Here is a 24562-nt window from a genome sequence, read left to right as displayed (position 1 = left end):
TTTAAAAAAAAAAAAAAGCCGTGACACATTAGTACTTGGTAAAACACAGAGTCAACTCTCGTTCCCATGACACACTGAAATGAAGATAAGTACTTCCTGGTCTTCTCGTTTCTCCTCTCCCAGTTTTACTTGTCCTCTTCCCACTGGAGCCCCCTCTTGCTCGACTTGTGAATACTGGTGTTTGTGAGATGTCCCATCTGCATGTGTTTTGCTTCCCTTGGCTAGCATTCGTTTTGGGTCATTTTACCCACTGCCATTTATTAACTCCTTTAGACAGTTGGTTGAATATCTACAATGTGCTAACTCTATTCTTGGGACTAGGAGTACACTAGGAAACAAAATCTTGTTCCAACAAAGTTTGTCTATTAAAGGGAAGATGAACAACTAAATAAGCAACGTCAATGGAAAAAACTGAAATGTATTTAATATAACAAGGTATGCAGACATCAGGTAACAGCCATAATGTTGGTATGTTTAGAGAATGCAGCTAGTGAAAGCCCACTGAAGAGCTATTTTGGTAGCTACCTGAATAATGATGGGAACTGAGCCATAAGGGTTTAAAGGTGGAAACAAACTTAGTAGATTCCAGGTAAAAGAGTAAGATCAGAGTAGCTGGAACAGAGGAACATTAGACAGGCAGAGACTGAATCACTCTAGACTTTACAAGACATGGTAGGTACTGAGGCCTGTATTGTTTGCTGGGGCACCATTTGCGGGTTATAGTTAGAGATATTTCATGATCTAATTTATGTTCTTTTAAAAATGCTTTCAGTTAAAACAGAATTATAACACTCCTTCCCTCCAGCACCTCCCATGTCCCCAACTTGAGAGCTGATATCCTCCTTCTCTTTGAATTTCTTTATTTTCTTCTTATTAGGAGAAATAAACTAAAAGAAAATAAAGGAGCAAATTCTTATGACGTTAGAGTATGTAAATTTTTCTTACATAAATAAAATAGTAAACAAACTGGTGAGAGCAGAAGCTACACAAGTTGAACTTTCAAAGTTTAAGATGTGCTTCAAAGGACACCATCAGGAAAGTGAGAAGACAAACCACAGGACAAAGGCATTTGCAAGCCACACATCCGATCTAGGATTTGTATCTGGAATATACACAAAACACTTAGAAGCAGGCTTTTGCCTTCTGATTTCTAGCTGGGATCAGCCATCAGGAAGCCTTGGCAGAAAATCAAAGGTGTGAGAGGGCCAGGTCTGACAATTACTCCTCTGGGGTCCATCTCTGTTGAATCAGTTTGGAAGTGATAATACACATCCACCAAAGGTGGCGTGTTAGCTGGGCGTGGTGGCGCACGCCTTTAATCCCAGCACTTGGGAGGCAGAGGCAGGCGGAATACGACTATTAACAGCAGAATTACTCACAATTGCAAAAAGGAAAAACAACCTTAAAGTCTGTCCTAATGAACAAGTAAGTAAAATGTGGTATACCCATATAGCAGACTATGATCTAGAATAAAAATAAATGAAATCTGGATATAATCCACACAAGTAAATGTGGTAGGAGTTTTGTCATTTATTTTCATTGCAGTTAAGAAATATTTAAAAGGGGAAGACAGGAAGACAAACAGAGTCAACTAACCTGGACTCTTGGAACTCTCAGAATCTGAACCAGCAACCAAAGAACATACACGGGCTGGACCTAGGCCTCCCTGCTCATATGTAGCAGATGTGCAGCTTGACCTTCATGTGAATCCCAAACAGTGGGAATGGGGGGGGGGGGCTATCCCAAAAGCTGTTGCCTGTACATGGGATAAAATCTTCTAGCTGGGCTGCCTGTCTGGCCTCAGTAGGAGAGGATGTGCCTCACAGAGACTGGAAGTGCCAGGGTGGGGGCATACCCAGGGAAGCCCCCACCTACTCAGAGGAGAAGGGGAGGAGAGGATAGGGGAAGGATTGTGGGAGGGGGTGACTAGAAGGGGCAGTGAGCAGGATTTAAACTGAATAAGTAAAAATTAAAATAAAAAAAGAAATATTTAAAATTATAAAGTTTGAAAATATGAATAACAACAAAAACCTCTCCTGTGCCTGATACACATTGTGAGTGAAGTGAAGCAGTTAAGTGTTTGGATCAGTGCTGAGAACTGCAGCTTCTGGACTCAATGCGCAGGAGGACACTCATCTTCTTTTCTCACTGCTCCACGCTCCTCCCTCTGCCAGTGTGCTTTGCTCAGTGACTGTGGTGCTTTGTTTTTAAGCTTTGTTTCTTGAATGCATAGCTATACCTTCACTTACTTTCTAGCTTGTATATACATATAAATATGCAAATATCTGAAGGGTGACTGAACTGATAATAAATAATATTGATAGATACATTAGAAAATGGTCTTGTCTGTATTTTTACTAACGGTGGTTTTAATATTAATACATATTAGTGAACTTTGTTCAGAAGACTGACATATTAACTAAAAGTATGATGCCACCGGTTAGTTCTGAGTATCTTTTGTAACTTCAATGAAGAGGGCAATAATTAAACTGGTAAATAAGGGAAGGATAAAAGAGACTATAAATAACTTCAAATTAGCCTCTTCTTTGTGCTTGAAAGCAGAGCTTTCTTTAGACTACAGAAGAAATGTGTGGGAAGCAAAGGGGTTTCCAGGTGTCCGGGGAGTTTACTGTTTGTCTTCTACAGAGAAAGAGAATTTGAGATTCAGGATACATACTTCTCAGGAACATCCTCCACACAGAATCTTGTTCTCCACTGCTCCAAGACTGAATTATCTTCCATTTCCTGAACTGGAATAGCTGAGGCCAAAAAGGGAACAGTCAACATTAGCTTCTAAAATATCCTTTTACACTTAACAGAAGAAAGCCAGACATCCATCATTTTTCTTATGAAGTTATCTTTACTTATTCACAAATATAATTACTTTTTCAAAGTGCTATCTGATTGTGATCACTATAATCTGCTTGCCCTAAACTCACAGTCAAGAAAATGTCATCTGAATGTATCAACAATTCCCTCCTTTTCACAGCTTCTGTTTGCTTAGATACTACCATGGTCCCAGATAATCCTGTTCAACAGTTGATGCTCTACCTCACAGGCCTTCACTAAGCTCCCAGTTCATTCTGGTGTGCTCTCCTCAAAGGTCCCTAACATGGCTAGTAGAACTCTGGTACTAATTATATATAGCTTTTATATTAAAATTTTATGCATCTATAGATTACTTTTCAAATTATATCCTTGATTCCTTAAGAAGAGGGGCATTATATTCTTATGTCAGAATATGCAACTGCATAGTCTACCATATGTAGTAGTAGTATCCTAGTCAGAGTTTCACTCAATGTTGCTTCTGGCTAGGTTTGTTACTTTGATATTACATCTTTATCCAAGCCTCATGGAAAAACATGGTAATGGCAAAAAACACATCAGCCTAGATTTAAGTGCTGCCAAAACCCACTGTGTTCATTTCCCATTCTCTTCTCACTATATTCCAAGGCTACAATGTGTGTATGGAGAGCAGAGTCAGTTCTTACCTCCAGTCCAATAGGTTCCAAGGTTCAAATTCATGCTGTCAGGTTTGGCAGCAAGCAGCCTTACCCACTGAGCTGTCTTGCTAGTCTCCATGTCTCTACTTTTGACTCCCAACCTCTACCCTTCCCTTTCTTTAGACAACCAGAGGGATTCTCTCATTCTTTTTCTTCAAACTGCCCAATGGTTTCCCATATTTGCAGCTTTATTAGCCAGTTTGAGCTGCTATACCCCAGATACTACAGAGTGGGTGACTCAACTAAGAACATTGCCTTTTCATGGTACTATAGATTAGAAAGTCCAATGACAAGACTCAGACAGCTCTGGTGTCTGCTGGAGATTCTCTTCTACTTCCTCCTGGGACAGGAAGGAAAAGGGGGTTCTTTAGGATCTCTTGTACAAGAGCGCTAACCTCCAGTCTCATGACCTCTCTTCTGAATATGATCACAATGGGGGTTAAATTTGAACATATGATTTCAAGGGCACATAAACATTCAGCCTATTGTTTTTATTTTAAAAAATATAGACAAAAGAAAGTTCATGTTACATTCTACAAAGCCTTAGATGACAAAAAATCTATTCATATCTCAGATCTCCTTTTCCTTACCGAATTCTATGGCCTAAAGTTTCTTAATTTACCATACTGAACTCAAAAATAGCTTTCAATAAATTAAAAAAAAAATACCTCTTGTCCATGGACTCCTATATTCATCATCAATAATGCTTTTATCTTGATTTAAACATGAAGGAATCTGAAGCAATAAAGCATCTCTGTAAAGCCTCTCTTTAATTTTGTCCTGTATGAAAAGGTAAAATAATTTTAACTTATACTATTCACCAATATTCATATCATCATCATAAGTTGATATAATTTTTAAAGTGATAGGTTTGTTATAAAAATGTCAAATTAAAGAACCACATAGGGGCTGGAGAGATGGCTCAGCAGTTAAGAGCACTGACTGCTCTTGCAGAGGTCCTGAGTTCAAATCACGGCAACCACTTGGTGGCTCACAACCATCAGTAATAAAATCTGCCACACTCTTCTGGTGCATCTGAAGACAACTATAGTGTACTTAGATATAATTATAAATATATCCTTAAAAAAGAACCACATAATAAAGAATATCACCAAGTTGTCTTACAAACATTTTTTCCTATGACAGGCTAAAAAATATGCATGCTTAACTACAAAAGAGGATTATATCACTTAGCAATGTGATTTTTCTTCCATTAGCAAAATTTTGTTTGTTTGTTTTTCAAGAAAGGGTTTCTCTGTGTAGCCCTGGCTGTCCTGGAATTCACTCTGTAGACCAGGCTGGCCTCAAACTCAAGAAATTCACCTGCCTCTGCCTCCCGAGTGCTGGGATTAAAGGCGTGTGCCACCATGCTGGCCCTCCATTAGCAAATATTATGCCACTATCATAACTTTAGTTTCCTACGCTAAAACCTGAAAATAAGTTTCGAATTTCAAAAGTAAACCTAAGGAATAAAACTCTTACTTCAAGTGGACATTAAGGTAGCCATCGTGGTGCTAATTCTAATCTGGCCCTTGAGAGGCTGAGAAAGGAGGACTATTAGTTTGAAGCCAGTTTGGGCTACACACTGATTATCAGGCCAGCCAGGATTACAAGGCCAGATCCTGTCTCAAACAAACAGCACAAAAAGGATGCTGTCAGTTGAATAAACCTGAAGATTAGCTCAAGTTCTACCCTGGTTCTGCCTTGACTTCCAACTTTACTTCCATTACTTTGTGGCAATGGACAGGCCCCTCCCCTAGCCATGCTGCCTTCCACATTCACTCTGTGGGCACATTGTGGTCACACAGTACTGAAGTCTACTCTGTGACAAAAGCACTGCTGTTCTATAGCTATGTCTGTCAGCTGAAGCATTATCTCTATTCAGTTAATTCCAGGGACTGTGACTTCCCATGGAATTCATTATTCCACATAAAGGCAAAAATGATTGTGTTTTTCTTTATGTTTTATGTTGCACACATATACACACATGCTCACACACACAAATGAATGTTTTGACTACAGTAAAAAAAAAAAACTAAGGTAATTTTAATGAGTCTGAAAACAACTAAAGATTAACCTATGGATTACTGACAACTATCATATACTGAATACACCTAACATGTTTTTAAGAATAATTCATGGACTAGAGAGATAGCTCAGTGGTTAAGAACACTGACTGAAGCCAGGCGTGGTGGCACACGCCTTTAATCCCAGCACTCGGGAGGCAGAGGCAGGCGGATTTCTGAGTTCGAGGCCAGCCTGGTCTACAAAGTGAGTTCCAGGACAGCCAGGGCTATACAAAGAAACCCTGTCTCAAAAAAAACCAAAAAAAAAAAAAACAAACAAACAAAAAAAAAAACCACTGACTGAGCTTCCAGAGGTCTTGAGTTCAATTCCCAGCAACCTCATGATGGCTCACAATCATCTGTAATGGGATCTGATGCCTTCTTCTGGTGGGTCTGAAGACATCTACAGTGTACTCATATATATAAAATAAATAAATAATTCTTTAAAAAAAGATTATAATATGTACATCCTGCCTGGAAAACAGTACCATACAACAGGCTAGTCCTTTAAAAAAAAAAAAAGAAAGAAAGAGAGAAATATAATTCATAGTAAATGGATAGCAAGCCAGTAATATCATACCTCTTGTAAATAGTCTATTGCATAATATTTGAAGGCTGGAAACATAGTTCTTCCGTTCAATGCCATACAAAGTCCAATATCTAGAAACATAAAAGTTAAATATTTATAAAATAGCAAAGCCAAGAGGAGAAAAAAAACTCTCTGGTTTTTTTTTTTTTTTTTTTTTGGAAAAACTCTCTTAACCACAAACTTTTCATTTAGTTCTTTTTCAAGGTGTCCTAAATGATAAAAAGTATAAAGCAACATTTATTTTTGTGATAGAAAATCTAATGTGGAAAATAATGTACATTGTTATTAATTTGTATATTTTTATCTTGACTTTAATCCATGCAAGTTGGTGACTGAAAATATGTTTAACATGATGATTTTGTTGAAAAGAGGCTGGAGTGGCCAAAACAGACACTGTTTTATCCATGGTAATTGTGTTTCTCCAGTGATTTCAAAATTAAATAATCAATGCCAAAAACTCTATAATAAAGAAATTAAGGGCTGGAGAGATAGTTCAGTGCTTAAGAACATTGGCTGCAGTTGTGAAGGACCCAGGTTCAAGTACCAGGACCCACATGTTACAATTGTCTGTATGTCCACTTCCAAGAGCTTTAAAGACCTCTTTTAACCTCCGAGTGTACTGCACCATATGTGGCACACAGAGAGGCATGCAGGTAAAACATCTATATGCATAAAATAAAAATAAATCTTTAAAAAGTGATAATATGGTGTTTTGGCATTAAAAGTTCTTAAACCCTATTTTTTAAAAGAAATAGTTGGATTTTAGAAATTATATCCATTCTTTTACTTAGAAAATCAAGGGCCTGGAATTTTCTAATAGCTAACTCAATTGGAGTAAAATGATTATGGTATGATACAGCAACAAGGTCAACAGACTACTGGAAAAATCAACAGAGCTACTTAATAAAACAATTAATTAAGTAATTAATTAAGTAATTAGAACAATGAACTAGGCCAGGATGATTCTCACATTGAAACCAGAGATCTATAGCTTAGAAGTTATTAAGTTTATCAAGTAGTTCTTAGTGTTTTTGCCATTTAAAATGTCTGGAAAGAGTGGGATGCTGTGATGCATACTTTCAATCCAAGCACTAAGAATGAGGAGGTAGGTAGATTTAGATTTCAAGGCCAGTAGGTATTCTCTAAATAAAGTCTGTGGGATGCTGAGAAGGCTCACTGGTAAAGGACTTGACCAGCATGCTCAAGGCTGTGGGATCAATCCCTACTCCTGTAAAAACAACCAAAATGTCTCAACAAATTCAGATGTCAGATGTTTTTACATAAAGTGTATTAATAATGTCTTATTAAATTAAATAAATATTTTAATAGAAATGATCTTTGCCTAGTGCTATTATCACTTCATTTTTTTGTGGCTTACCCTTGTGACTTATATAATGTGGTATACTGAAGTCTGAAGACCTGAAGATATAGCCTGGGTGGTGGTGGCACAGGCCTTTAATCCAAGCACTCAGGAGGCAGTAGCAGGTGGATCCCTGAGTTTAAGGCTAGCCTGGTCTACAGAGTGAGTTCCAGGACAATCAGGGCTATGGAGAGAAACCCTGTCCTCAAAAATAAAACAAAACACAACAAAAAAGATCTGAAAATATTACCCACAGGAGAGGGCTATAACCTACCCGTTTTCAGTTATCAGGTAAATATTCTTTTTATAAAACTTTTATTGCATCTTTATTTAATCTCTCTCTCTCTCTCTCTCTCTCTCTCTCTCTCTCTCTGTGTGTGTGTGTGTGTGTGTGTGTGTGTGTGTGTGAAGGAACAACTTGTGGAATTCTGTTAATTCTGTTCTTTCCTTCTACTCTGAAGGTCCTAGGGCTCAAACTCAGCCCCTCAGGCCTACTGGCAGGTACTCAAAGTGAACAACCTTAATTATTCAACTTGATGAAGTTTTAAAAGCAAATAAACTCCTAAAATAATCCATAACACAATTATTTTGATAGTAACAAAGTTTTAGATATTATAGTAAGTATTTCAATTAAGCTGAGCAAATGTTCATTTCGAATTAGTTTTGATATTGTAGCTGTCTTCAGACACACCGGAAGAGGGCTTCAGATCCCATTACAGATGGTTGTGAGCCACCATGTGGTTGCTGGGAATTGAACTCAGGACCTTTGAAAGAGCAATCGGTGCTCTTAACTGCTGAGCTATCTCTCCAACCCAATATTGACAGTCTTAAGTACCAATAAGTATGGTGCCAGCTGTGTACTGTACCCACTGTTAATGTCAACATGGCATTCTTTTAATGACTATCTAAGAATATTTATAATCATTACACCTCTGTGCCTTTCCACACATTGTATTGCAGTCTTTGAAGCAAACGGATTCTAGAATTTTCATATCTTTTTCAAAAATGTATTTGTATAGCCGGGCGTGGTGGCGCATGCCTTTAATCCCAGCACTCGGGAGGCAGAGGCAGGCGGATTTCTGAGTTCGAGGCCAGCCTGGTCTACAAAGTGAGTTCCAGGACAGCCAGAGCTATACAGAGAAACCCTGTCTCGAAAAACCAAAAAAAAAAAAAAAAAAATGTATTTGTATGTATAAGTGCTCTGTCTGTGTGTGCCTGCAGACCATGTGTGTGCCTGGTGTCCTTGGATCTCCTGGGGTTACTGATGTTGAGAACTGCTATTTAGGTCCTGGCAATCAGACCTGGATCCTCTGGAAGGGCAGGCAGTGCTTTAACCACTGAGCCATAGCTCTAGCCCCCAATGTAATGTAAAGTTCCATTTTCTCAGAAAATTATGGCTGTCTGTCATCCTAGAAGTAGGTTTACAGACTAAAAGCAGGCACAATTCTACTCAGTCTACAACTCAATTTATGGTTAGCATTTATTTTCAATTTTCCATCCTTACATGTAAAGCCTAGTATTTCTATCAGCTTTAGAGTTGTCGCTCCCATCAAACTACTTTGAAGGAAGCTCTTTTTTTTGGGTATTGGCTTCAATTGACATTCATGCTATGAACTACTTAAGATCCCATACATTACATTCCCTATCCGAATTTCATCTGCTAACTCTATTGTATTGAATAACAGGTATCCGAACCCATCTTAGTTTGGTGGGTAGATGGGATGAAAAGATAAATTTGCTTTATATTTAAAGGCCAAACACATAGACAAGTATATTCACGGTCAAGATCAGTTTTTTGCTTGTTTGTTGATTTCTGAGACAAAGTCGCACTATGGTAGGCCTCTAACTCAGAGACAATCTGCCTCTTGAGAGCTGGGATTAAAGGCATGGGACACCACACTGGCCAGAGGCATTTTTTTAAAAGATTAACTTTTAAATTGTAGCAATTTCCCAGGTTTATTTTTATAGCTACTTCTAAAAGATTTTATACTTTCTCTCTACTCCCTCCTACTGGAAAAATGGGTCAAAATACATAATAATTAGGTCAGGCTCTTGGGCACAAAGTTGGGGAAGTTAGTTTTACCAATATTAACACCCAAGGTGAGCGTGAATCTCTGAGTTTAAGTTGCACTGTCTCCCATTACACCAAGGCATTCTGGAATTTTTCCCTTCCATGCTTCCTCACAGAAACCTTTTTTTTTCCCCTTACGGAGGTGGGGTGGAGTGGGGTGGGGTGGTGCGGGGAGGCGCGGAGGGGGAGCATATAAAATCGTGGAGGCGCGGTTTTGGTTACTTTCCCATAGTGTAGGCAGCTAGGTGGGTGGAAAACCCTCCGGTCCCTGTCAGGCCGTTCGTTCGTAATCCCCGCTCCTACTTAATTAGCAGTGGGCCGAAGCTGGGTTCGAGATCTCATCCCTCCTCCGCTACATAAACCACGCCTCAGAAATCTGCTTTCTAGAGAATTCGGAGCGCCTATACGCTAGCGTCCTCAAATCTCTCCTTACCCTCAGCTAGACAGGCCTTCCTTCCCTCTGGCGGCTTCTCCTGTGGTGAGGTAAAGAAAAAAAAAAGGTCTCCGCCCTTGGATTTAATAGGAGGCAATTTCCCCGCCCACTGAACACGTGACCTCAGAAGGCTGTGAAACTCAACGCTCCCATTGGTCAGGACAGACTCCGCCCTCCGGTTCTTCAGTTGCCCGGATGTGACCGGATGTGACCATCTAGGGCAGGCAGCCTGTTCGGCCCAGAGTTCCTGCCTTTTCCCCACCGTAGGAAACTGGACTGGGTGAGGTGTGAGGTATGACGCAAGGGGTGAGATGTGACTCTGGGTCAGGAATGACGGAGGCCTAGTCAACCAGAAGTCAGTAGGAGCGGAGGCTGGGTTTATTTGTATTTGGCTACTATGTTATTTAGCTAATGTCCCCAGAAGCAATGCATGGCGGGTAGCTTTTTGCGGGTAACTTTGAGAGGGTTTAGCAAGCAAGTGGCTTCAGAGAACGACCGACCAGGCAAAAGGGAGGAGGCGGATGTAGGTGTGTGGCCAGGTGGCTGTACAGTACTGGAGAAAGAACATTTGAGGTGTGTCGGAAAGGACATTTGAGGCCGAGCTTTGAATGGGAATGTGTGGATTTTAGATCTGGATTGATGGGCACTCCCTCACACATTCCAATTTAGAATAACTCCACCTCCCTTGATAAAGAACAGCTTATTCCTTTGTGTTTCTAGCTTCTGCTTCCTTTTTCCTGGTACAGCTTGGCGCTGAGCTGCTTCCTAGGAGATTGTAGGAAGTAATGTGTATTTATTTTATTAATTCATATCTCTTTCCAGCTAATATTGAAATGCTTGTTGTGAAACAGTGGAATAAGCCACTTCATTGCCTTAAGTCCCTTACTTCATTCCATTTTCCTCAGGTTTATGCAATATGTTTTAGTAATATGGATTATCATGTAGCAACAAATTTGTGACCCACTTGCCAATGGGGTACATTACTTTGCATTCTTCCACATATTTTATTAAAATTATATAATTTTGCTAATTAGAAAAGTAATCCAGACTCACTAGAACCAGTAAAATTACCCAAAGATACATGCAGAAGTAAGCTTCACTTCTGTCCTGACTCCAAGATAAGGTAATCACTATTTGTAATTCTGGGTCCCAGGGCCAGTGAGATGGTTAGCAAATTAAGGTGCTTGCCTTAACTGATGACCCAAGTTCAAACCCTGGCACCCACAAAGTGGAAGGAGAGACCTAATTCTCACAAGTTGTCCTTTGACCCCTACATACTGGCTGGCGCATACATGCCCCTCCCCATATGCACAAAATAACTTTTACAAAAAAAATCTAGGTTCTGTGTTTTGGTACTTTTGCATGTCATTACAAACCTATCAGGTAGATCAATACAAAGTCGATTGGTCAGAAATATAAAATGAATACTTCACTTTCATCTGTAAACAGTAATTCATGATCGACCTTCCAGGTCAGCATCCATCCATCTAACACATCTCTTTAATACAAAAACAGTTGAGGCAGTGGCGGCGCATGCATTTAATCCCAACACTCAGGAGACAGAGGCAGGCCAGTCTCTGTGAGTTCAAGGCCAGTCTAGTCTACAGAGTGAGTTCCAGGACAGCCAGGGCTACACAGAGAAACCCTGTCTTGGAAAAATAAACAAAACAAAAGCCCCAGCTGAATAATAGGGTATTCATGGTAACTATCTGCCATAATTCATTCAATATGCCACACTGATTGCTTCCAGGGTTTCAACTGAATGCCACAGTGAGATTCTTGGATATTTGCTCTTGAATAATTTCTATGGAATTTTTTTTTTTTATTTTCTGTCTCAAGTCATGAGAGCATTTAAGCTGACAGATATGTCTTTTTTAAAAAAAAGATTTATTTATTATATGTATGTACACTGTAACTGTCTTCAGACACACCAGAAGAAGGCATCAGATCTCATTACAGATGGTTGTGAGCCACCATGTGGTTGCTAGGATTCGAACTCAGGACCTTGGGAAGAGCAGTCAGTGTTCTTAACCGCTGAGCCATCTCTCCAGCCCCTAGATGTCTTTTTTACCTTTTAAAAAATTATAGCAATTTATATTAACAATGTCAAGAGGGATCATTTTTCTGAATATGCAGCAGTATAAAACACAGCAGTACAGAATATATTGCTCTTTAGAAAAATGTGCCTGGCCGGGCAGTGGTGGCGCACGCCTTTAATCCCAGCACTTGGGAGGCAGAGGCAGGCGGATTTCTGAGTTTGAGGCCAGCCTGGTCTACAGAGTGAGTTCCAGGATAGCCAGGGCTATACAGAGAAACCCTGTCTCAAAAACAACAACAACAACAAAAAAGTGCCAAAATAACATATCAAGTACTTTATTTGATAATTAAACCCTTTTTAGGTGTTTTTAGTCCTTTGGGGTTTTTCTTACATGAGTTGTCTATTTGTGTGTTTGTATGTATTAGATCAGACAATTTTTTCTGTTGGGTAAGTTGTCTGTCTTTTTAAAAAATCTTGGTCCTGTAGTGAGGCAGAATATCACATCAGGGAGCATGTGATTAGGATAAAGTTCTTCATTTCACCACTGGAAGAGAAGGGTAGACTAGAGTCCCCCCATCCCTACTAAGTTCATGCCTAGATAGGTAGATCAGTTAAAGTAAAATCTAGCTGTAGAAATAAAGGACATTTCAAAATAATATAAGAAGCCCAAAGGTAAGTTCAGGATTGATAGAACAATTCTGTCTGTCTGTCTGTCCATTCCGCCCCCCCCCCCCCCCAGCCTTCCTACCAAGTCCTCTGGTGACTTACTTTTCTTCTATCTCACTACCCCGATAGAACTGTTGTGGTCTCTATTCTCATGGGCTTAGAGAGCCAGTATTTAGGAGGTCGCTTGGTAGAGGAAAGAATGAACTACGGGCAAAAAGATCCATGTTTCTTTGTGTGTGTGCAGTTGAAATTGCAAAATATAATATCGATATACAAAAATATATAAGACAATGTATAATTTTAAAAATGTGTTAAGAAACATCGATGAGACCTCTGCTTCACTTAAGGAACAGAACATTGTCAGAAGTTCAGAAGCCCTGAATTTCCCTTTGGAATTACAGCTCTTCCCTAGGGGAAGTCAGTCTCTCTCTCTCTCTCTCTCTCTCTCCCTAGAAATTACTATAATCCTGACTGATACTAATCATCGTCCTGCTTTTCTTCAAATATATTCTTCCAAATCATGGTAGTTTGCCTATTTTTAAATCTTTATGTTTTGTGTTGCTTTAGCCCTTAATTCTCCTATGCGGTGGATATTATTGAATATACTTAATGGTGATTTATTTTTCACTACTGAATAATTTCTATAAATATACCTCATTTTATTTTTCCACGGATACTATAGCGTGATCTAAAATGTCCTTCGAAAGCCCATGTGTTAAAGGCTTGGTTCCCCAAGCACTTGGTGGTACTGGAAGGTGATAGACAAGATCTCTTAGACATGGGGACTAATGGAACACAATTAGATAATTGGACTCATGACCTCAGGAGGGATGTTGGAACCTAATCCAGCCCCTTCTTTTTCCAGCAGTGAAAGGGAAAACGTTACTCACACATCCCCCTGCTGTGAAATCCTGCTCAGTACAGGCCTAAGACAACTGGCCTTGGACAGAAACATTAAAGACAAAAGCCAAAACTGACCAACCAACCCACCTTCTTCTCTTCCTCTCCCCTATCCCTTCCTCCTTTCTCTCCCCTCCCCCGCCCCACCTTCCACCTTCCCTCTTTCTTTCTGCTACTGCTCTCACCTTTAGGGTGAAGCTTTACTATGTAGCCCAGGCTGGCCTCAACCTATGACTCTCCTGCCTCAGTCGTCTACATTTATTGTAATTCAGGGCTATTATCGATTATGCTCCTATTGATATTCTTGAATGTGTAGCCTAGTATACTTGTACATTTCTCTAAACTATAAATTTAGAGAATTTTTCTGAACTTGCTCATAAATGTCAACATGTTTTGAGAAGTGACAGTTCTTGTTACTCTATATCCGCACTAACTTTTAATTTCATACTTATAAATTTTGAGAAGTTTGTAGACGTCCAGTTGTCTTTTGAGGAAGGTTTTCCACAGCTACCACATGGCACTAATAGTTACATGTCACTGATTGGACCTTAGGCACATGGTTACATGTGGTTGTAATAAAAACTAGAATATATAGTGTTCCTGCCAGACAGTTACCTACCCAGTTACAATTGGGAGATTCTGTTAATATAAGGAAGAGACCAGGTGTTGGAAAATACATAGCAATCTCTGCCATGCTAATGACCTTTAAGTGCTGAGTTTTATTTAGAACTTGGTTTATCCTAAACACTTGGCAACACTTGAGTCCTATGCTGAGCACTGGTTTGTAAACGGGCATTGGATGCTTAAGTATCTTGCCCAAGTTTAGCTAGAAAGTATGATACTGAATTTTAAACCCAGGCAGTCTGACTTTACTATCCATCTTAATCAGGCCACACGTCATCCAAAAAGAGTGTTTGCTTCCAGTCTGCCATGTGTCTGCTATGTATACTTTCTCTATACATTTCATCAGTTACTACAGGGGATTTTCCTTATCTAGCTCCAGGAAAATTTACCTTCCCTGAATCACCTTCTCCCCTCCTGTAATCGATGTAACTCAATCATTATTTTAAATGCTTGAAACGTATTAGCAATTTCTTTTATTTCTTTTACTTTTAAATGTGTTTGTAGCCAGGCATGGTGGCACACGCCTTTAATCCCAGCACTCGGGAGGCAGAGGCAGGCAGATTTCTGAGTTCGAGGCCAGCCTGGTCTACAAAGTGAGTTCCAGGACAGCCAGGGCTACACAGAGAAACCCTGTCTTGAAAAACCAAAAAAAAAAAAAAAAGTGTGTTTGTAGGCATGTGTGTGAGTGTGTGTGTGTGTGTGTGTGTGTGTGTATGCAGGCATGCACGTGAGTGCAGGTGCCTCTAGAGGTTAGAGATCGATCGTATGATCTCCTCTAGTTAGAGTCACAGGCAGTTGTAAGCTGTCTGATGTGGGGGCTGAGTCAGTTCAACCCCAGCACCATATCTCTAGCCTAAACAATTACATTTCTCTGTAAATTCTATTTCATCATTCTTACACCATTGTTTTTGTAAATCTAAATGTAAATAAAACCTGTTCAGACACATTCTTAAATATAAAGTAAGCCCAAGAATCGTCGTGGGGGGGGGGGGGAGGAGAAACTCCATTGTAATCGCTGTTTTCATTCACATTCCATGTGGCTGTGAGGAAGTTTCTCTGGTTTTGCTTTTTGCTTTTTGTTTTTTTGCTTTTTGTTTTGTGGGGTTTTTTTGTTTTGTTTTGTTTTGTTTTTTTACATTCATACAGAAAAGTCTAAGCATTGCTGCCAGGATGCTATTTTTAGTATAACTAATGGAGGTCTCACCTCTGTGCTGAAGCTCTCCGGAGCTCATCACCTACAGCATAGTCTGACATCCTTAGCATACAGCAGCCCTAGTCACTATGGAACTCTCAACCACTGGCCACTCTCTGAACACTTCTCACATTTTCCTTCTCTCAAGGCTGTTGGACAGTGCTTTATTTAAAAAAGAAAAGGACACAGTAATAATTATTTTGCTCATGTCTGCCTTACCCGTCAGACCACAGTCTTCCTGAGGTCATGGTTCATGTGCCATGCCTTCATTATCTTTATGCTTTTCCCAAGGTAATCACTGAGAGAAAAAGTTAATGCATTTCTTCTAAAAAAAAGCCTTTTCAAGTAACGATTTATTTTTGCATTTCTGTTAAATGTAGGTTTTCAGTGTTCTTCCCTGGATATTAATGTGTATAAAATGTTCCACAGGCACGAGCACACACTTGCTACATGAGCATGGCATGAATACGGCAAATAGTCTTCTTGAGACTGAATTGCATATCAGCTCAACCAGATGGTGCAGAAAATCTGGATCTATGGAATGAGAAGTACATTGCATAAATGTGTTACACAAGTGATTTACTGCCTCAGAAAACTAATGTATAGGTGTGGCTTCTTATACTATCTTTTGATCATCCTGAAGGAACTATTTTATATCAGTAAACCAAGAAGAAGTATTTTACCACAACATATTCAGCATTTTTTTTAAAGATTTATTTACTTTATGTATATGAGTACACTGTCCCTGACTTCAGACACACCAGAAGAGGACACTGGATCCCATTACAAATGGAATTGAACTCAGGACATCTGGAAGAGCAGTCAGTGCTCTTAACTGCTGAGCCATCTTTTCAGCCCTATATAGTCCATTTCTATATATCAAGTTCCAGGACAGCCAAGCTACATAGAGAGAGAACCTGTATAAATAAGTAAGGAAGCAAGTAAATAAGTAAATAAACAAATAATAGTATAAGTCTAGCAATTCGTTTTCTTTACTTTTTAAGCTGACTCACTTTTTAAAAAAAGATTTATTTATTCATTATTTATAGATATATGTGAGCACACTATTGCTCTCTTCAGACACACCAGAAGATCACATCAGATCCCATTACAGATGGTTTTGAGCCATGTAGTTGCTGGGAATTGAATTCAGGACCTCTGGAAGGGCAGTTAGTGTTCTTATCTGCTGAACCATCTCTCCAGTCCACTGACTCACTTTTTATTAGGTATACAGTGGTACTGTGATTTGTGTGTGTGTGTGTGTGTTCTAAATGGCTAGATTTCCCAAAGGCGTTTTTAATCTCATGCAATATTAGTTATCTAATCAATTATTCTTTTGTATCTCTACAACTTATCTGTTGAAATCATGTCATCATTTCCTTGTTATACTTTCCATAGTTTTCTGACACTAACTTCCTCAAGGCATGTAAAGGTGCTAGCTCCCTGGTCACTTGACAGCTCTCACCAATTAGCATAGTTCCTGCATATAATATGTGCTTAAAAGAATTTCTGAGGGCCAGGCAGACTCAGTGAGTAAAGACACTTGCTGCCAACCTGATGACCTGAGTTCAATACTTAGGACCCAGAGAATAGAAGGAAAGAAAAGACTCCCTCCAGGTTGTCTGCTTGTCTTCACACAAGTGCCCCCACACTCATATATACCACACCCTAGATAAATAAATAATAGATAAATGCAATCAAAATAGTTGATGAATGAATCTGTGAGTGAATGATGATACCTTACTGGATATAAGGCTTACATACTATCTCTATGTAATTTTGGGAAAATCATTTCACTGGGCAATAAAATGGTAGTCATTTTAGGGGAATATTACTCAAGGAAATGTTAAGCTGTAGTCTGATTTTCCATTTGTCACAAGGAAATAGTGATCCAATTATTTTATTTAATCCAGCAAATATGCTCCTGAGTTATACTCTCAAGTCAAATGTATGGGTAAAGTTTCTAACCTGGTCAGAATCTAAGCTTACATGAATTCTTCGATGCACATAAAAGGAACAGCATCATGTGAGATGGCTCATAGTCCAAAAACTGAGGAATTCACCAAGTGAGAGAGGTCACCATGCCTACAAAGTTGAATGCCGAAAAAACAATGAAAGAAAAACTAGGCTTACATACTTGATTTCTTGCATTTGATGGAAAGATAAGTACACCAATATGAAACATTAAGTTTCTCTTCTGCACCTGCAGAGGTTTTTTCATGCTAATGTGACTGTAGCCACAGCTCTCTTTCAGTAGTAATTATCTACTTTAATAATGCTGAATATGGGAATGGAGAGATAACTCAGTGGTTAAGAGCACTGCCTGCTCTTCCAGATGTTCAATTCCTAGCAACCACATGTGGCTCAAACCATCTGTAGTGGGATCCAGTACCCTTTTCTGGTATATCTGAAGAGATCAACAATGTACTCACATATATGAAATAAATAATTTAAAAAATCTTTAAAAAATAAAGAAAGAAATGGACTGTATAGCTTGCCTCTGCCTGCCTCTGTGTGCACCAGCAGCAGCTAGACTTGTAAATTTACCCGTAATGCCAGCGTTCAGGAAGCTGAGGGAGGAAGATTACAAATTCAAGGTCAGCCTGGGCTGTGCTGCAAAGACCCTGTCTCAAAGATAAACAAGGGGCTAGAGACATGGCTCAGTGGTTAAGAACATCTGTTGTTCTTGCAGAGGACCTGAGTTCTGTCCCCAGCAGCCACATGGTGACTCACAATCCTCTGTAACTCCACTTCTAGGGAATCCAACAGGCAATAAGCATGAAGATCTTCTGACCTCCACAGGTAACAAGTGTGCATGGAGTGTGCATAGTTAGACGTGTGCAAAACACTCATACACATTAAAAATAATAAATCTAAAAATATTTTTGAGAAATAGAAAGAATCATCTCCAGTGAAACTTGGAATTTTTAGAACATTACTGATGTTTATGTGTTTTGAGTATTTTGCTCACAGGTATATCTGTGTATCCTATACATGCAAAGGAGGCCAGATAAAGTTATCTAATTCCCCAGAACTGGAATTACAGTTGTGAGATGCCATGTAGGTACTGGGAACTGAATCCCAACCCTATTCAAGAGTAGCAAGTGCTGAGCCATCTCTCAAGTTTGTAAGCTTGGAATCTCAAGCTAGAGTAGGTTATAACAAATGCCTCAGATATCCAGAGTATCCTATATCATATCTGTCCAATGTGGAAGACCTATATATTTCTTTTTCTCTCCTTCCTAGACCGTAGTGTTTTTTGAGGTATCCTTGACTGCTCTATTATGTTTAAGGATGGAGGTGATGAGGCCCTGTGCCACATTTGGAAAGATGACATTACATTAATAATTCCATATCCAGGAGAAATAATTTTATGAAAAGCTGAGTGCAGTCCCCTTCAGTAAAAATGTAAAGAATGTATAAAGCAGTTTCTTATCCCTTCACATACTTGATTGTTTTGTGACAATGTCTTGCACTGGAGCCCAGGCTGGCCTAGAAATCATGATGAAGCCTGATTTGGCTCCAAATTCACAGTAAACTGTCTGCCTCGGCCACATGAATGCTGGGATTACAAACGTAAGTCACCAAGCTTGGCTTTCATCCCATCATATTTTTAATATAGGAGCAACCTTATATTTAAGAATATAAATTAACAAGTTGGGCAGTGATGACACATGCCTTTAATCCCAGCACTCGGGAGGCAGAGGCAGGCGGGTTTCTGAGTTCGAGGCCAGCCTGGTCTACAGAGTGAGTTCCAGGACAGCCAGGGCTAAACAGAGAAACCCTGTCTCAAAAACAAAAACAAAAAATAAAAGTAAAAAGAATATAATTTAATAAATAATTGTTGAGCACTCGTTATATATTCCTCATGTAAAAGCTTAATGGAAGTTAGGCAGCTAGTCCTGACAGGAAGTAGGAAGAAGCAGTAAAGCCATAAAATCAGGCTCGTTTGCTTCACTACAAAAGGCAGGGTCTTCAATGTCAAGTGTCAGTGATCATCAGCTCATTCAATATAGAAGAACAACTGGTGCTAGTGTGCGGCAGCATTGCTGTGCGTGAGAGATGCTTTCAGAGGACTGCACATCTGTACATCAAATGTCTCCCTTACATACCAAATATTGACTCCTGTGTTTCTCAATGGGAGGCTATTTTGTTCACTTAGAAAACATTTGGAGATATTATTTTCTTGTCAAATTTGGGACTATGACTGGCAGCTAATATGCAGATAACAGAAATGCTGCTAAATATCATATAATGAGCGGTTCTTATCCTCACTGCTCAAACAAAACATTATTTGTCTCAAAATATCAATAGTGCCAGTACTGATAAACTTGGGTCTGAATTTCTCCCCAACTCTTCTACTCGTGTGTGTGTGTGTGCGTGTGTGTGTGTGTGTGTGTATGTGTGTGCGTGTGTGTGTATGTGTGTGTGTGTGTGCGTGTGTGTGTGTGTGTGTTCGTGTGTGTGTGTGTGTGTGTGTGTGCGTGTGTGTGTGTGTACGTGTGTGTGTATGTGTGTGCGTGTGTGCGTGTGTGTGTGTACGTAGGTGGGGGGGTGTGGGTGGGAGGGGGAGAGCGGAGAGGGGAGAGACTAGGAGAGGATTTACTTGTCTTAGAATGTATGTCTAGGCCCATCACTCTTGACTTGTTTCTCTTACCTTTATCTTTCTGTAGCTGAGTATCTCTTTCTCTCTTTTAAGTCAATTCTCCTTTTATATATATTCTACTTTGTTCCTCAAATTATGTGTACCATACACACAAATGCCTTCTATATCATAGGATGAAGATTAAAAATCAGGCAAAGAGTACATTATTCCCCTTGGTTTGTTATCATCCCCTTCCAACTCCCCTAGAATTGTCTCACAGGTCTCTCCTTGGATATACATTTCATTTTTTCCCATATACAGTAATGACTTTTTTGTGTCTAAAAGTGCTTCATTGTATTTTACCCTAAAATTCTGTCTGAAACTCTTTGGTTCTTTAAAAAATTTCTAGCATTCCCTATGGACTCACCACCTGTTTTCGAGACCAATTTACCTGAGTTCTTCCAGGCTTTCCTCTGCATAGTGCTATAGAAGTTGGATTATATCCACTATTACTATCAAAATCTTACAGTAGTTAGCCAGTGCATACACATAATGACTATGATAGTTAAGTAGTCCCTGGACTACTCACTGCCTGACCCTACCTGCCCTTTGAGGTTGGAGGTTAGGTGGCATGGAGCCAATGACACAGACTCTTGGAGCAGCTGAGAAATGCAGTACCAAGCTCATCTGAACACTGCTGCAAGCTCTTTTAATACCCTCTACCCATGCCCCATTGGTACCAAGAAAGCATCTCTTCTAAATAGCAGTTCCAGGTTATCTGGCATTGTCTGCACCAGCAATCCTCAATTAGGTCCTCCTGCAGGAGATGCTTTTGCAGCTGAGCAGCCCCCTATGTTTACATAGAGGTGACTCCGCCATTCCTGCTACAGTTAAGTGCCGTGGATTTACCAGGTACTAAGCTTAGTATATGATATAAGTAAGTTAGGATGGAGAAACACTGAAGTTAAAGGTGGTAAGTGATGGGTTCAGAACTCTGCATCTATGAAGTGAGGAGTCAGAATTCGAATCCAAGTTTGTCACATGCTAACATCTATACATTTTTTCTTTTTTTGTTTTGTTTTTTTGTTTTTCTTTTTTGTTGTTTTTTGTTTCTTTCTTTTTTTTCATCTATACATTTTTTGCACTCTTCATTCCTTCGTGAGTCAGTCTGCCTCCTTATTTGGCCTTCAGAACTCTTTGTGTTCCATTCTAAACTTTTTCCAACATTTTCTGATGACCTTCATCAAAAATCACACTCTTGCCAAGTTACTGTTCATCACTATATTCCATCCTTGCTTTCATTTCTCTGTCAGTGCCTCCTATTATAACTTTGTCTACATGAGCCTTCCCATACATCTCTGTAGATTCAAATACCTACTGACTCCTAAAGCCCAACTTGACTTTCTCGGCTTTCTTTGCTTTCCTCCGATCCCTCTTCCCCGACTCCAGACTTTGTCCTTTCCAAACATAGGTTTGCTTTGTTATTCTTTCTCTACTCCTACTGTTTGAGAGCAGCATATTTGTCACCCAGTACTAATGTGTATTTGGAACTCTTTGCAAATACTCTTTGACATATTGCGGAGGCCAGTGCTGGAGTGATGGCTCAGCAGTTAAGGACCCTGGCTGCTCCTCCAGAGGACCTGAGTTCAATGTCCAGGACCCACGTGCAAGCTCACAACCATCTGTGAGTCCCAGAGTGGGTGATGTCATCTCTTGGCCTCTGCAAACACCATACACATACATATGGAGTGTACAGGCATACATGCAGAAAACACATACATAATCAAGAGTAGAAGCTCAATAAATATTTGGTTGCTCCTAATATTCACAGCAGTTTTCTAAGATATTAACATACCTTATTAACACAGAAACTAAGGCTCATAGAAATTAAATGGCCTGCCCAGTTGTTTAGGTGCTCCAAGATGACTCAAGCTTAATCCTGCCTGTGACTTCAGAGTGAGGCTCCTCCTACACCATATGTCCTAGCACACACCTTTCTTTCAGTAGCTTCTGAGTAAGTGTTGAGCCAAGAGTAAATATGTGTTAAGAACATATTATTGAAGATAGAGAGTCATGAGAGATTCATTGGTCATAAAAAGAAGAGTACTCTTAAGCTGTGACTCATCTTCATGTGTATCATTTATCATCCATTTAAACAGAAAGAAAACCAACACTCCCATTCTGATAAAATGTCTCAGGCAGCAAGGTGTTGAAATCTTTATTATACACTAGAGAATACACCTTTAACAAATGTTTTGTCATGTTATTTAAAGTCAGTAAGTAGTTAGAGAACTAGGGATTAATTTTTCATTTTCTATCAATTTCATGAAGAAACTATTCTCTTCTTTGCTGTTCCTCCTTTAAGAGCTAAAAGGTTTAGAAAAGCCATTGTAATCCAAAAGAGTGATCAAACCTTCAGCATATATTCTTTTGTTTTCACTCTGCTGTCTTTTTACATTTAGAAACTCTCGGTTGTATTTGCACATGTGTGTATGATATGAAAGATATTTATAAAGTAATGTTTTTATACATAATTTACTCTTCTGACAGTTGAATACCATATTAAGTTATTAAACTATTACATTACCCTTTTTTTACTTTTAAATTATGTCTGTATTATATAATTAAATATGCTAAACTCATGGACATATAAATGTCTCTAATATAAGAAGTGTTTTGTTGTTGGCATGATGACAAATGCCTCTGTATTCCCCATGTTCTAGTAGCACAGCCTTCCAGAGGCTGAAGCAGGAAGATCATTAGTACACACACAAACACATAATATACACACAAACACATAATACACAAACACACACATAACAGCAAGTTTTGAAGTCAGAGTAATTGTTATAGTTTTGGTTTTCTTTTCTCAAAATCAATTATGTTAAGCCCTTTGCATTTTGTATAAATATTAAAGTCAGCATGTCAAACTTACACTAAAACAAAAGGCCCACACTAATAAAACTGGAGAACTTTTGGTAAATGAATAAATACATGTTTTTACTCATATATGGAAGTTTTAAAACTTGATCTCACAAAAGTAAAGAGTAGAATGCAAGAGCTTGCATATTGAGCAAGCTCCAGAGCTTGCATGGAGATGAAAAGAAACATTGTTGGTAAAAAAAAAAAAGTTAGATAGAATAAGTTATAATAGATAGCACAGTAGAGATAGCACAGTAATAATTATTGTAGATCTTAAAATAGCTAAGAGAAAGCATTTTGAATATTTACAACATAAAAAGTGATAAATAGTTGAGATATTTTAGTTGCCATGACTTAGCTATTAAACATGGAATACTTGTATCAAAATGACTTGGTGTAACCCATAAACATTCATGATGATTGGGCCAGTTTTGTTTGTTTTGTTTTGTTTTATTTTTAATTCATTTCTTTACACTCCATATTCCATTCCCCACCCCCTATCCACCCTCCAACTGCTCCACATCCCATACCTCCTCCCCACCCCTGTGTCTCCACTTGGATGCCCCCACACCCCTACTAAACCTGACCTCTAAACTCCCTGGGGCCTCCAGTCTCTTGAGGGTTAGGTGCATCATCTCTGAATGAACACAGACCCAAAAGTCCTCCACTATATGTGTGTTGGGGGCCTCATATCAGCTGGTGTGTGCTGTCTGTTTGGTGGTCCAGTGTTTGAAAGATTTCAGGGGTCCAGATTAATTGAGACTGCTGGTCCTCCTACAGGATCTCCTTTCTCCACAGCTTCTTTCAGCCTTCCCTAATTCAACAACAGGGGTCAGCTGCTTCTGTCCATTGGTTGGGTACAAATATCTGCATCTGACTCTTTCAGCTGCTTGTTGGGTCTTTCTGAGGGCAGTCATGATAGATCCCTTTTTGTGAGTGCTCTATAGCCTCAGGCCTTGGGACCTCCCCTTGAGCTGGATCCCACTTTGGGCCTGTCACTGGACCTTCTTTTTCTCAGGCTCCTCTCCATTTCCATCCCTGTAATTCTTTTTTTTTTTTTTTTGGTTTTTCAAGACAGGGTTTCTCTATATAGCCCTGGCTGTCCTGGAACTCACTTTGTAGACCAGGCTGGCCTTGAACTCAGAAATCCTCCTACCTCTGCCTCCTGAGTGCTTTAAATCCTCTGCTCTCAGGATTAAAGGTGTGTGCCACCATGCCCGGCTTCTGTAATTCTTTCAGACAGAAACAATTATGGGTCAGAGATGTGACTGTGGGATGGCAACCTCATCTCTCACTTGATGTACTGTCTTCCTGCTTGAGGTGGGCTCTAGAAGTTCCCTCTCTTGACTGTTGGGCATTTCATCTAAGGCCCCTCCCTGTGAGTTCTGGGAGTCTCTCACCTCCCAGATCTCTGGTGCATTCTGGGGGAGGGGGGGTTCCCCCCCAACCTCCAATTTCCTGAAGTTGCCTGTTTACATTCTTTCTGCTGGCCCTCAGGGCTTCATTCAGTCCTTTTCCCTCACCCACTACCAGATCAGGTTTCCCTCTCCCTCCCACTGCCCCTCCATCCCATCCACTTTCCCTCCAGACTTGTGATGCCAGTTGTGGTGGCA

At 39.6% G+C, this 24562-nt stretch overlaps 1 protein-coding gene and 1 long non-coding RNA gene across 2 annotated transcripts in view; one reads left to right on the top strand and one right to left on the bottom strand.

Annotated features, from left to right (window-relative positions):
• Shoc1 (shortage in chiasmata 1) overlaps positions 1-10048 on the bottom strand; it is a 71727-nt gene extending 61679 nt beyond the window's left edge. The window contains exons 1-4 of the mRNA XM_021160305.3: positions 10023-10048; positions 6150-6229; positions 4172-4283; positions 2678-2759 (exon numbers count right to left, since the gene is read on the bottom strand). Of these exons, the coding sequence (XP_021015964.2) occupies positions 2678-2759; positions 4172-4283; positions 6150-6215 (260 nt within the window). The 5' untranslated portion in view covers positions 6216-6229; positions 10023-10048. The remainder of the gene's footprint in view (positions 1-2677; positions 2760-4171; positions 4284-6149; positions 6230-10022) is intronic.
• Positions 10049-10215: 167 nt separating this feature from the next.
• LOC147004305 (uncharacterized) overlaps positions 10216-24562 on the top strand; it is a 28940-nt gene continuing 14593 nt past the window's right edge. Inside the window, exon 1 of the long non-coding RNA XR_015047244.1 lies at positions 10216-10314. This is a non-coding gene — a long non-coding RNA (uncharacterized LOC147004305). The remainder of the gene's footprint in view (positions 10315-24562) is intronic.

This window comes from Mus caroli, unplaced genomic scaffold (assembly GCF_978045245.1).
Source record: "Mus caroli unplaced genomic scaffold, Mus_caroli_1 scaffold_6, whole genome shotgun sequence".
Taxonomy (NCBI): domain Eukaryota; kingdom Metazoa; phylum Chordata; class Mammalia; order Rodentia; family Muridae; genus Mus; species Mus caroli.
Note: the sequence above shows the minus strand (reverse complement) of the source record. Positions and strands in the feature narration are given on the sequence as shown.